This window comes from Tenrec ecaudatus, chromosome 14 (assembly GCF_050624435.1).
Source record: "Tenrec ecaudatus isolate mTenEca1 chromosome 14, mTenEca1.hap1, whole genome shotgun sequence".
Taxonomy (NCBI): Eukaryota; Metazoa; Chordata; class Mammalia; order Afrosoricida; family Tenrecidae; genus Tenrec; species Tenrec ecaudatus.
In genome coordinates this window covers 13,632,929-13,647,342 of record NC_134543.1, presented here as the reverse complement: position 1 = coordinate 13,647,342, position 14,414 = coordinate 13,632,929, and the positions used below count along the sequence as shown (strand labels likewise).

Genomic DNA, 14,414 nt, shown 5'->3' with positions numbered 1-14,414 from the left:
ACCCCTCACTCCTTACCACTGATGATATACTTAAAAGAAACACAATGCATCCGTGAACAGTGCTCTGGGTCAGGACGAGAGACTGGGGCTGGAGGGCACAATTCTGTGGTTTGTTTCAAATCACAGTCAGATAACCCATCCCTATTTGAGCTAGGCTCTCGTCTGGCACTCACATTCTTGCAGAATAAAGAGCAAACATTCTTTTTGGTTTTGCTACTGGGTGGTGTGTTTCTGTGTGTGGGTGTGTGTAGGACGCCCCGATATAAACAGTGTTTCTTAACCCCCTGAAAAGAGAGTCATCCCCAGGTGGTCTAAAGGTTAGCATGCTGGGCTACTTGCAGCAGTGGGAGGTCTGAGCCCACCCAGGGCTCCTCAAAATAAAGGCCTGGAAATCCACATCTGAAACATGAGCTCTGAAAACTCTGGAGCACAGCTGGGCCCCACACATATTAATGCCACCAGTCACAAGGGTTTGAGGAAAAAAAGAACCAATCAAATAATAAAAAGAAATCTACGCATGTAATCAAGTCATTCAGGTGATTTTCCACATAATCGCACCTGCTCGTGTGTTCAATACTTTAGGGGTCAAACACATCAAACTGTGCCAACACATCCCCCCAACCTCCTACAACACTCCCTGAACTTGTCTTTGTTAAGTCTTTTCTGGACACACACACACTTCCTAAAAAGGACAGAGAAGTCTTCATTCAGCTGGACTCTCCCATTATCTCAATGTAACCACATCCAATTCGATGCTTCATGTTTGCTATTATGAACACTTTGTCATATATGTGTATTACACATCTTGCTGCTCTGGCAAGGACTTAGAAATGGAGCTTCCCCCTGCTGTCACAGTGTTCAAACCCCCAATCACCACCTCACAAAGACTTTCCACAAGGCCAATGACATCAGCTTTCATACCCCCAGAGAAATGCATCACCTGTGTCCACGCCCGGAGTCAAAGAATCCGTTCAAAAATCTAACCTACTGTTGGCTACAGCGTTGAGCTTTCTATGTACACCTTTCTACCGCTGACTTATACCTAGGCACATGTGACTGAAGTTATCACTTAGGCTCGCCACATTAGGAACCACAGAGACCTGTGTGTTTGCCTATGTTTATTCATTTGTCTATAGAAGGTACTCATAATCTACTATGGATAGCTTTAAGAATGGGAATTTCAGAACAGTTCATCGTGCTCATGCAGAACTTATACATGGATCAAGAGGCAAAAGTTTGAATAGAACAAGGGAATGCTACATGGTTTAAAATCAGGAAAGGTATGTGTCAGGGCTGAATCCCCTCACAATACTTGTTCAGTCTGTATGCTGAACAGATAATAGAGAGGCTGACTTGTATGAAGAGGAACTCACTATCAGGAATGGTCCTCCACTCAGCCTTCTCGGGCTTTTTAACAACCTGCGGTGAGAAAATAACACAACCTTGCTTACTGAGCGTGAAGCCTTGAAGTACTTGTGATGAAGTTCAGGAACTGCAGCCTTCAGTACGGATGATGACTCAATGCAAGGAAGACCAACATCCTCACCACGGGACCGAGAGGCAACATCATGATAACTGGAGAAAAGGTTGAAGTTGTCCAGGATTTTGTCTTGCTTGGATCCACAATCAATGCTCAGGGAAGCAGCAATCAAGAGATCACATGATGCATTGTATTAGGCAAATCTGCTGCAAAAGAGCTCTTTGTAGTATTGAAAAGCAAGGATGTTAACTGAGGACTGAGGTGCGCCTGACCCAAGCCAATTTCAATGGCCTCCTATGCATGTGGAAGTTGGGCGCTGAGTAAGGAAGGCCACAGATGAAGAATCGGTGCATTTGTTTGCTGGCGAAGAATATTCAAAGTACCACGGACTGCCAAAAGAACAAGCGAATCTGTCTTGGAAGAAGTACAGCCAGAATGCTCCTCAGAGGCGAGGATATCGAGATTTTCTCCCCTGGACTTTGGACACACTGCCAGGAGACCACTCCGTGGAGAAGGACATCATGCTTAGTAAAGTAGGTGCCCTGTGTCTGTTGAGACTCAGAGTGCACGCTGCCTACAACAAAGCAAAACATCGCCCTTCCTGCGCCATGCCCACAACTGTTACGTTTGCGCCCATGGCTGCAGCCACGGTGTCCGTCCGTCTTGTTCAGGGCCTTCCTCTGCTGCTGTCCCTCCACTTTGCCAAGCACGAGATCCTTTTCCGAACCACGGGAGATGAAGTCTCGCCATCCTTGCCTCCAAGGAGCACCCTAGTCGCACTTCTTCCAAGACATTGGTTTGTCCTGCTAGCAGTCCGTGGTGCGCTCGACAGTCTGCGCCAGCACAACTCAAACACATGGATTCCAACCCATGGCACGGGTACCAGCCTTGCTTTACAAGCCCTTAGTGATCTTGTGCCGATTTATCCGGTACAGGGCGTCATCCTCTCTGGACTGCTGCTTCCGTGAGCACTGATTGTGGATCCAAGAAAGACACAATCCTTGACAACTGCACATCCCACGTTAAGAAGCCTTCCTCCAATCTTGCTGCCAAATTCTTCCTCGTATAGTCCCGTATACGAACATGTTTTTCTTTCACGATTTAATACATGTAATAGAGACGTGTCATTTGGATGGACTGGTCGTGATAGTTCCTCTGCTTCATGCTTTTTAAGCAGTGCTTCTCAGAGGAGAATCATCTTTCACCACAGGGTGGAAAAATTCAAAAGCCTCGGGAAACCATATGGATGTTTTTCTTGGAAAGGTTTATTATGCATATTATCCGGAGGGTCACAGTCTAAGATTCAGGGTCAGTGCACACTGAGAAATCCTTTTGAAGATGAAGTCACGGACTAGCTGGTGATCACCGTGGCCTCCAACAAGAAACTCCAATAAACTGGGGAGTGAAGGAGAAAACAATAAAAACGTCCAGGCATTTGTAAGTCAGGCCTTCCACTTAGTAAAGAAGAGAAGATTCGTGTTCATTGTAGCATATTTTATTCTTTTCTCCCGGGATTGAAAAAAAATGCCTACAAATGTGGGTTTCAAAGGATGAAATGACCCTTTTAGGAGTAGTACTGCAAGCCCTCGGTCGCTTGAAAAATAAAAATGCAGAGGCTGACTGCTGGAGGCCACGAGGAGGAAAGGGATAAAATGTGTTTGCCTGAAGAGCTGGTGAGGACGGAAGGTGAAAGTGCCATGGACAATGGTGGGCTGTCAGTCAGACGGGAAGTAAACCCTGAGGAGTCAGACTGTCCCCCGGCTTCTTCCAGAGTAGCAGAGGAAGAAAGAGGAAAGAGTGCACTCTCACGGAAGAAATAAACTTTGGCTGGCTCACTGGGAGGAAAATAGCAAGGAAGGGTAAAACCAGGTTATAACAGAATTGAGGGATCTCTGCCAACCAAACCTTATTTCTAGCCAGCAGGACTTGCTACCGTGTTGTTATTGGATTGGGCACATCTCTTCATTAATCTTCCAAAGGCTCTCTGGGCTAATGAAGCCAAGTTCCCGTTCCTTAGTCTGGCCCTGGTCCCTCAGGGACCTCCCCAATGCTCACCTCCCATCAGGTCAACTTCTCCTGTGGCACACAGCTCTCAGAGTATTCGGGGTACTTCGTTCCGGTGCAGTGGAGGGGCAGCGGAAAAGAGGAAGGCCCTCTATGAGATGGGCTGACAAGGTGGCTGCTACAGTGTGCTCAGGCATCGGGACAACTGGGACAGTGCTGCAGATGTGCACAGGGTCGCTGTAAGTCAGAACTGACTCGATGGAACCCAACCACCACCTTGCTGGCACCGTATCCACTTCCAACTCATAGCAACCTCTGGTAGGGCTTCTGAGACCATGTACCTTTATGAAGGCAGGTAGCCTCATCTTCCTCCTGAGGAGCAGCTGGTGGGTTTGAACCACTGATCTTGTGGTTAACAGCCCAATGCCTAGATCAAGGCATCATCCTTACCCTTTCTTGGTGGTGCAGGAGGTAAACATATTCCAAGGCTGGGGTTGGATTCTGTTGGATGAAGATACTTGTTAACAGAATGAGAGCTGGTAGCTTTGGGTGTGCACATCTGGGCAAGGGTGGGGGGTACCCGAGTAAAAAAAGGTAGCAGCCACCAAGAGTGGGCCCCTGACAAGCCTTCTCTGTTGGTGGCTGGCACATGTTGCTACAAATGCTCCATTTACAGGACATCCGGAGATTATGTGGTTGTGGAGCAGGCAGGGTAAGTCTACATGGGGGAATGGAAAAGACATGGCTAGGGCCTGAGCTCTATTTACCCAGCTGACTCCTCGAGCCTCCATCTCTTCAAACCTTGCCATCCGTCCAGCGCCACAGCTCATCCAGAAACGGGGTGTCCCCTCCTCTGAACCCAGAGGTGACTTGCTAGGTGACTGCGTGCAATCTGGCGTCCACAGACAGTGTGTCCTCCACTTTCTTTCTTCTTCCCTGTCACATGGCCGCTGGCTTCTGTCGTTGCTTTCGAGTTGTTTGCCCTCTTTAAGTGACTGTGTCTCCTAATTACTTTTTATTCTCTGAAGCGGAACTTACTTTGTTGTTGTGAGATGCCCTGGAGTGAACCGAGTCCCAACGACTGTGTGTCACGGACCAGAACTTCCTCCCCATTCCTGCGCTGTTTGGGCACGTTGCTGCAACTGCCCTGGCAACCCACTCCACTTGGGGTGCTCTTTTCCCGGATTTACTTTGGTCTGCTTTTCTGAGCACCGATCTTTAGGGATCAACCCCTCCTGATAACATGTCCAAAGGAGGGACGGCACGGCTATGCCGGCTTCTGAGCATCTTTCTGGCAGTATTTCATTCTTCTGGAAATCCATAGGCTTTGCTCATGCCCTAATTTAAAACACCCATTCTTCTTCAGTCTCCCTCACTCACTAGTCAGCTTTCACGTGCCTAGGAAGCAACTGAAAACGCCATGGCTGGGTCAGGCCGCCCTAGTCCTCAAAGTGACATCTCGGCTCGTTGGCACTGTAAGGGTGTCTTTTCAGCAGATTTGTCCAATGCATTGATGTTTGGCCTCCTGACTGCTGCTTTTAGGTACAATAATCGTGGAGCCAATCAAATAAAACCCCTGACAACTTCAATCTTCTCTGACTGTGATGCTGCTATTGGTTCCATTGTGAGTAAATGTACTCAGCATCATCTAAACGGGTAGTTTAATAAATGGGTGAGTGAATATTCACCCAGGATTCGCTGTGGTCATTTTTGCTTTAGTCAATCATCTTTTTAAAAGATTTAAGTAATGTTAACCAGTATTTTGCATTTACCCACATAATTCACATTTCTGCTGTTCTTCATTCCTTTCCAACGATGAAGAGTCCCACCAGGTCTCCTTCATTAATTTACTTTTGCATGAATGCCTTCCTTTAATCCCTCTCCCAGAGTCAATCAGCTGGCTATTAATTCCTTCAGCTTTTTTCAATATATATATAAAATCGTTCTTTAAAGAAAATAATGTCCCCTCAGGACCAATAATGAGAATACAGATACCAGGAGGGTAAGGGAAAGTGGGAGGAGGGAAAGTGGGGGGAGGGGAAGCAATCACAATGACCTACATATAACTCCTTCCTATGGGGATGGACAACAGAAAAGTGGGTGATGGGAGATGGCAGTTAGTATAAGACATGGGGGGGGGATTAAATAAATTATCAAGGGTTATGAGGGAGAGAGGGTGGGGAGAAAAATGAGGAGCTGATATCAAGGGCTCAGGTAGAAAAAAATTTGAAAATGATGGCAACATATGTACAAATGTGCTTGACACAATGGATGGATGTGAAAAGAGTTGTATGAGCCCCCAATAAAATGATTACAAAAACAGTAACATGTTTCTTTTTCAAAACTCATTTTATTGGGGGCTCTTATGTGTCATCCATTGTGTCAAGTACATTTGTACATTGGTTGCCATCATCGTTTTCAAAGCATTTTCTTTCTACTCGAACCCTTGATAGCAGCTCATGTTCTCCTCCCTCATGAACACTTGATAATTTATAAGTTGTGTTTTCAGTCACTGTTTTTCAGTGCGGGTCTACCCAGCAGTTGAGCTTCTCATTACACACGTTGTTCAGTGATGTTGGTTTCCTTCTTCAGTGAGAGAACATTCTCATTATTTCCATTGTTCCGTCTTCACTGATGCAGCATCTTTAACCCCTTAAAATCTCCTCTCTGATTTAAGCAATCGTTGACTCTTGGGTCTCATGTAGGTGATTTTTCAAAGGCTCGCAGTACTTAGGGGTGATACTCACTCCTTTGGAGCCCAGTTGTTAGACAGACACAAGGTGCCCCCCAGAGTTCGGGTCCGTTGCACGTTTGAAGAGTTTCTCTGGGCCACAATCTCAGCGAGTCTCCCAGGATCAGCCTGTCCACGTGGCCTGGCTTCTTGTTTCTGAGGAATTTTCCCTCCATCTCTGAATGATGTTTTTGCACCATATAAAATTCTAGGTGGTTGGCCATTTTTTCTTCCAGTTTTTTTCTTTAACGATGTGGCTCTACTTCCTTTAATCTTGTACCGTTTCCCACAGGAAGTCTGCTGTCATGCTCATCTTTGTTTCTTCTGACTTGTCTTTTCTCTAGACAATTTTAAGTTGGTTTTTTTTCCCCTCCATGCTACTACTGGTTTTTAAGCAATTTCATTGAGATTTGCATTTGTATAGTTCAATTTTCATGTCCTTAGGTTTTGTAGTGCTTCAAGAACCTGAAGGTTTCTTTTATTTCCATGTTTGTTCAGATTTCAATTTTTTTCAATCGTTATTTAAATATTTTTTGTCCTTCTGTAATTGACTGATGTGGCAGACAAGTATATATGTTCAAGTTCTAACCCCCGGTACCTTTAACAGGACTTAGTTTGGAATTAGAGATTATCAGTTAAATAAATGTGGTAATACTGGAGTATGTGGGCCCTAATCACATTCAAATGGGGCCCTTATAAAAAAGAAGAGGCAAAGAGTCGGACAAAGATAAAATGGCCCTAATAAAATGCACCTATAAGCCAATGGATGTGGGGCTACTAGAAACTAGGAGAGACAAGAAAGGATCTTCCCCCAGGAGACTTGGGAGGAAGCTCAGCTCAGCGGACATACTCTTGGTCTTCTATCAACCAGAAAAATCAATAAATGTTTGTTCTCAGAGGTGATCCAGTTTGTAATATTTTGTCAGGTCAGCTCCAGGAAACATATATGGATCCTCCCTCTTTCCTCTCTCCAATGGGGCTCCAATTACACATTTTGCCCTCTGAAGTTGTCCCAAAGACTAGTCTCTCTCTGTTTCATTGTAGATTGTTTCTCTTGCTTGTGTTCAAGTGCACTAATCTTTTCTACCATACTATCTACCCACTGCCACTCAGCTAATCCCAATTATTAGACTATCTCATCTTGTATCAGACATTGTAGTTCTCATGTCTAAAGGTTTGACTGGAACACTTTTTCATGGTTTCCGGATTTCAATCTTTACTGTGACCCGATAAAAGATATGTAGTAGCCTGTCTGCATTACCTGGGCAACTCTTCTGTAAATTGAAAATTATTATTATTTTTAATCATTTTATTAGGGGCTCATACAACTCTTATCACAATCCGTACACACATCAATTGTGTAAAGCACATTTGTACATTCATTGCCCTCATCATTTTCAAAACATTTGCTCTCCACTTAAGCCCCTGGCATCAGCTCCTCATTTTCCCCCCTCCCTTCCTGCTTCCCCACCCCCCCAAGAACCCTTGATAATTTATAAATTATTTTGTCATATCTTACACTGTCCGATGTCTCCCTTCACCCACTTTTCTGTTGTCCATCCCCCAGGGAGGGGGTTATATGTAATTGGTTCCCCCTTTCCACCCACCCTCCCTCTATCCTCCCAGTATCACAGAAAATTATTTTTAATGAAAAGATGTGTTTTAAAAAAATTCAAATCAATCAAAAAGGAAACAGGAGCCAGACTGAGGGACAGCCACTGGGTAACACCAAAGTAATGAAGTACAATCCTGGATTATAAAATAGTAAGAAACCGAAGTCTACGAGTCTGTACTGAGACTAGGCAGTCAGATGGGGAACAAGGGAGGTCCTCTTGTTGATCATCAAATACCAAGAGTCCACTTGGCATTTTCAGAAAGCCCAGGAGAGTAGAAAGGACAAAGCACTGAGATCAGAAAATAATCCCTTTGACGTTGCTTTTGGAAAGGCTGGCTTCTACAAGGACCCGAGTGGACACCGATCGAGGGCTAACCTTGCGTGTTGCATAGGCACAACCTAGGGGGTCGGAATGCGCATGTGGCCTTAAATGCGCTTCTCCATAGACTGCTTAGCATTGTCAAGGGAAGGAAATAGAAACAGCCATAATATGATGGACCAATCGGACAGCACCTTGACTTGTGGTCCAAACTGGCACCCCTGAGAGGAACACACAGTAAACCCCTAGGTGCGGATCTTCTCAGGTCGTTACAGGGTACTCTGGCTAAGAAGGCCAGGCCCCCCCCCTTAATCTAACTACAGAGAAATATCAGGCAAACACAAAATGAAGACTAGTCTACAAAATAAATAACACATATTGCGGGGGGGGGGGAGCACTAGATTATTTAAAAACATCAATGCCTGAAAAGGCAAAGGAAACCTAGGACTTCCGGATTCCAGGAGACCAAAGAGACACCCGCAAGGGCTGAATCCTGAACTGCAGAGAAAAAATGCCACAGAGGACCTGCCAGCAACTGACACATTGGAATATGGGTGCTCAATTGGGGGGAAATAGAGCATCAGTGTAACACACATGCTCGCTCTACTGCAGTTAAATACAGAACAAAGAGGAGTGGGTCATATTAGAAAAATGGCAAATGAAAAAGATGCCAACGGAGTCAACTGACAATGACACATGGATTTGGGTAGAGGGTATCCAGCTGATGCCTATAACTGATTCTTTCTGCAATTTTTTGGTAAGCTTTAAACTGCTTCTAGGTAAGAAGTAACTTTTAAAAGGTCAATATAGCCCAGGCTGGATCCTATCCCCAAAACTATGATGTTGCATTCTCTGTCTCTCATCTTCCCCTTCGAACTTCACCAGCTCATTGCACTCCAGTTAGAAACAACTCTAGTCAATCCCATCTATTTTTAAAAATAAATCAGCAGAGCAAATAAACTCCCTCTTGATCCACAGCCACTCTGGGCCTACTGAAAAAAATTATTACTCATGTTGTCACACTTCCACACTTTCTACTTATCTGTAACGCATGCCAGCCTGGCCTCCATCCTCCCTACAAACTGCCACTTTTCTCGCTGAAGAGTCGGTCACTCAACCATCCAGCTCGGAGATGGACGCTCATTAGTTCCTTGTCTACCTGGCCTTTCAGCAGCATTTGACAGTGTTGGCTAACCCTCTTCTTTAGGCATGAACTTTTAAAAAATCAATTTATTGGGAGCTCTTACAGATATTATAACAATCCATAATTCAATTAGATCAAGCATAATTGTACAATTGCTGCCCCATCAGTTTTAAAACATTTTGTTTTTAACTCTTTGATATCCATTTTCTTTATCCCCTCCCTCCCCCAACCTGCCCCTTATATGTTTTTTCCATATTTTGCACCATCCAATGTATCCTTTCACCTATAATTCTGTTATCTGTTCCCCTCGAATGGAACTACACAGTCATTGTTGGTATCTGTTCCCCCTTGGCCCCACTTACCCCCACCTCAGGGAATCATTACTCCATTACTATTTCTGAATTTCAGGCATAGACGATCTTAATTATACAAATGAACATACGCAGGTCTAACAAGATTAATGGGGTGAAACTAAGGCCATAACATTAAGGGGAGGAAATAGTACAGAACTAGAAGATAATTACATGTTTCATCAATCCTATATTACATCCTGGCTATATCATCCCTTTTCTGCGGCCCTTCTGTGATGGGCTGTCCAATGATCTTACAGGTGGATTTTGGGTCTCCACTTTGTCTACACTCCATGTCAATTTCATGTCTGTTTTTGAACTTCTGATACCTATTCCTGTCAACACCTCAGGATCACACAGGATGGTCATGCACTACTTTGGGCTTCATCTGATCAACACTCTCAGATCTTTTCCCCAATCCTCAGCCATTCCTAAGACTCTGCTAGTTCCTTGTTCTCTATTTGGCTTCTGGTTTACTCTGTTGTATAGACAGTCACTAAGAGCCGGAGTTGACTCAACCCGCCCTAACCGCAACGTTCGGCCTCTGATGGTTACAGTTCCCAAGGTCCTCAGTCCATTCGCTTTCTAGGTGCTATCAACCATCCCCATGGCTGGCATTCTATAAGCAATGACTCCCGCCTTGATGCCTTCAACTCAGAGCTTTCCTCCAGATTCCATATTCATCCAGCCCATTGCCTTGACATCACTGAGGGACATTTCTCAAAGGTAACATCTTCAAAAGTGAACTCTTGGGCTCTCTAAGCTCCAAACTGTCTCCTCCAGACTTCTCATCTCAGGAAGCACCACTTTCATTCATTCAGCTGCTTATCCCAAAAAACCTCTGTTAAAACTACAATTCTTTGTTTTATTCGTTTTAATGGTCTTCCACAGTTTAAATTTCTTCGACATAGACTTTACTTGTAAATATATTAGTCAAAAACATCCTTTCTTCCTTAGAAAAGGGAAATAAGACAAAGGTCAGCTTCAATACCCTGCTTTATACTTTCTCTGCATCTTTAAATTTTAATGCTATGATCACTTAAAGAATCATAAAAATTACTATGGATTTTCATATTACCGGAAGTGCTTTGATTTATTGATGACATCACAGACTCCGCTTCTATCTAGAAAAGAGAATAGTAGAACATGTAACTACATGAAAGTTTTTCACAGGGCAAGTTCTTAAATCCTGGGAGAGAGGTAGGGGATATTTAATGATGAAACAATTGTGATCAACCCAGTCTACAAATGCCACAGCAGGGTATAATGCCATCATTTCACTGCTCTATCAATAAGTTACACTCATGATTTTGACTCCTGGTGAGTGGATAGCAGTCCACTCTACACATACACACACACACACACACACACACACACACACAGCAAAACAACCGCATCTGTTGCCTTTGAGACAGTTCTAACCGATGGTGACTTTTTCACTTTATCTTTTGGCCGAAATCTTTGCAGAAGGAGGACCCCACCACCACCACCACCACCAAGCTTTTCTTCTGTGGAACTTATGGATGAGTTCAAACTGTCAACCTTCAGGTCAGAAGCAGATTGCGAACCTCATGCACCACCCAGGGATCTTTGAAACGGACGCATGTTTTACTTTGATGCCAAAGATCCCCGAGGACACAATGATGAAGCAGCGGCTGCTTACTGAAAGGTCTACAGTTCAAATCTAGGTTAAATTGATAACCTATAAAGTAGGTGGGTCCATTGGGGTAGGATCAACTATCATTATTAGTAAATTAGTGCAGAGCTTTCTGGAGAGCAACACCCAAGAAAGTGTGAACTGTGTGCTTCCATAAAGACCTACAGCCTAGGAAACCCTATGGGGCCGTTCTACTTTGTCCAGCAGGGTTGCTATGAGTTGTCCGCCTTGACAGTGTCAGGTGTGGGTAGTCCTCTGGACCCATTCATTGTGACCTTGTCCACCCGAGGAGCCCCAAACCCAGAGAGGAAGCTCTACCTTTGAGGGCTTGTACCCAAACAGCATGACCACAGCAACTTTAAAGTCCTCTCTGCTTAGGTAGCCTTTGCTATCTTCATCACAGGCTTTAAACACCTAAGGAATACAAACAGATTTACGAAGGCAGAAACCATTTGTTCTTTTCCATTCCTTACCAGTTGTTCTTAAATCTGGATTTCGAACATCTGTATTGGCGCCCAGATGAAGGGCTCAGAAATGGGAGCTTCACGATCTGAATTCTCAGGAAATCTAAATGGACAGAAATTTATTTTTTGTTGGAAGTGCAAACGGTGTAAGCGCTGGGATGACGCAAATAAGTTCCTTGAACTTGGCCCAGAAATGGGGAAAATGAAGCAAAGGGCATGGGATTGAAAGGCGGGATGAGGGGGAGAAAGAGTCCAACTAGAGGTTACTCTTATTACCCAGGTTTGGAGGGGAGGGAAACGGAAGGGAAGGAAGTTGGAGGTCAGCGGAGGCTGCTGTTGGGCCATTTAAAAGCTCAGGTCGTGGGTAGGAAAGGCCATTCTTGAGTGTACAATACAGCTGAGAAGGCAGAGCTCCAAGTCAAGTTTAAATCCAAGGCTCAAAATAACCCTCCGGCCACTTACTTCCACCCACTTCTTGTGCTCCAAGCGGTCGGATTCCGCCGACCGCGGCCGCATCCCACTTCTTGCACTAAACATCGGGAGAACCACAAACAGGTGGGTAAATTGAACTCCGGGCGCGAACCACCACCCGCCCGCCCAGGGACATGGCCACGCCCACCGGCCGGGCGAGGAGCTTCACCTGGCAACCCTAACCTCGTCTCCCATTGGACGGCAGGCGAGCCACCCGCGCCGGCCCTGTAACGCTATTGGTCAGAGACTTTGTTTACCAACGTTTCCTTGGAACAGCCCTTCCACGGCCGTGACGCTCCCCGGCCCGCCCTCAGCGCGTGGCCCCGCCCCGCCTCGGCCCCCGAACGCCTGGCGCTTGGCGGGAACCCGCTCCCGGCCACGTGTCGTGCGAACGTTTCACCGTGCAGGGCTTCCACCCGGTTCTCTCGCCCTCTCAGGCAAGAAATTAACATTATAGGAGTCTCCCCCGCCCCCCCCCAAAAAAAAGTATGAAGAAAGCATAAAAAGGGAACTATAACAAGTTAAATCCTGGATTCTTGCAGACCAGGAGAGAGACAGAGAGATTTCAACCCTTTCTTTTACAGCAGGTTTTTAAGTCTGAGCCTGAGGAGCCCTCATCCCAGGACACAGGTCTCAGTATTTCAATGACTCAGCGACGCGTCTCCCTGGGATCCAGTCGCTTTGGGGTTGAAAATCCCTGTAAAGAGGGTGTGCGTTTTGCAAAGTACAGGAAGGTGCGAGGGAACACTTTCTCCCTCCCCTTGTAAGCTGAGTTCTGATGTGTTTGTGGCTGAGCGTCGGGCTGCTAACAAGACGAGGCAGCCTGATCCCGTACACCCTGCACGGGTCGCCATGGCAGTGGGTTTGACTTTGGTTTTTCTGGAGTGGCTGGGAGAGAGAGAGGAGGCTAGAGGCGTCCAGGTCTCTCCGGTTGGGGAACCATCGTCCTGAACGCCCTCGGGAACCGGCGGGCTCTAGGACCCAGAAGCGGGCTTCCCGGAAGAGGAAGGGGCGGGGCCTCGGGGGCGCGCCGCCACCGGAGAGGTTTGAACCCCGCGCAGGCGCCGTCGGCCGCAGGCTGGTCCAGGTACGTGTGCGCCGCCGCTGTCCGCTGCTTCTATCCGCTCTGAGGCCCGGCGAAGTCTCCGGTTCCTGGGCCGCCGGGTGGTGGGAGTCATCCCTGGGTGAAGCGCTTGGAAGTCAGGCTCCAGTCTTTCCCCCTGGGCCTCAGTTCCCTCCAGAAATGCCACCTTTGGGGGACGCGCAGGCGGCGCGGTGGGAGACTCGGCTCCTCTCTGGGGCCGGGGCGAGGGGCCCCGCCGCGTTGTCTCTCCTTCCGGCTTCACTGACTAGGTGTGTGGCCTCGGACTCCCTCCCTGCCTCCCTGCGACTCGGGCCCCCCCTGGAATTCATTCCAGGAATACCAAGCCTCGTCTTCCCTCCTCGGAGCGGCGGGTGGTTTCAAACTGCAGACCTTGTGGCGTGCCATTCAACGCGTCACCACTGCGCTCCCGGGGCTCCTCGGGGACTGAGGCCAGCAGGCAGTAGTAACAAGTACCTTGCGAGTGCCAGTTACCTACCAGTCTGTGCTTCTACGTATCCATCCCCAAATGGGGACAGTAATAAGCGAGACCAGAGAACGTGCCAGACACAGAAAAGTTACCTTGCCCACTGCTCTGCATCCCCGGCACCGCTCGCCCTCCTTGCAAACCTTTCTCCGAGCAAAGCCAGAACGTAATCTTTAAAACGTAAATCGGTCCGAGGTGTTTTCTATTTGGGAATGAGCGGGGCTGCTCCTCTTCCTGGAGTCAAGCCCCGCGTCTGGATTCAGCACGCTCCCCACCCTGGACCAGGTCTCCCTTGCTCGGAGATGGTCCAGTTGAGTTTGGTATTGCAAACCTTTCTCGCCCGCTGGCCGGGAAAGCTCTTGGCTTTTCACGCGAACTCCGAGCTGACTGCTCAGGGGTTGTCCGCCAGGTCTCACGGAAATGTTTCTTTGGAGAGCCGAAAGCAAAAACAACCCTGGCCTGCCTCACACAGCCATGAAATGTAAGACAGTTCTGACATATTTAATTTCCGTCCTGGCTCCCCCATGGAATGTGAGCCTTCCCTGGACAAAGCGGCTTAAAAGGTGGGCCATGACCCCGTGGGGTTGTGTAAGCATAACAATATAGGGGGG

At 46.8% G+C, this 14,414-nt stretch overlaps 2 protein-coding genes across 2 annotated transcripts in view; one reads left to right on the top strand and one right to left on the bottom strand.

Annotated features, from left to right (window-relative positions):
• The window catches only part of EFCAB11 (EF-hand calcium binding domain 11), a 186,710-nt gene extending 174,358 nt beyond the window's left edge, over positions 1-12,352 (bottom strand). The window contains exons 1-3 of the mRNA XM_075531576.1: positions 12,227-12,352; positions 11,619-11,714; positions 10,722-10,767 (exon numbers count right to left, since the gene is read on the bottom strand). Of these exons, the coding sequence (XP_075387691.1) occupies positions 10,722-10,767; positions 11,619-11,714; positions 12,227-12,301 (217 nt within the window). The 5' untranslated portion in view covers positions 12,302-12,352. The remainder of the gene's footprint in view (positions 1-10,721; positions 10,768-11,618; positions 11,715-12,226) is intronic.
• Positions 12,353-13,170: 818 nt separating this feature from the next.
• The window catches only part of TDP1 (tyrosyl-DNA phosphodiesterase 1), an 88,478-nt gene continuing 87,234 nt past the window's right edge, over positions 13,171-14,414 (top strand). Inside the window, exon 1 of the mRNA XM_075531526.1 lies at positions 13,171-13,322. The gene's annotated coding sequence lies outside the window, so the exon portion shown is untranslated. The remainder of the gene's footprint in view (positions 13,323-14,414) is intronic.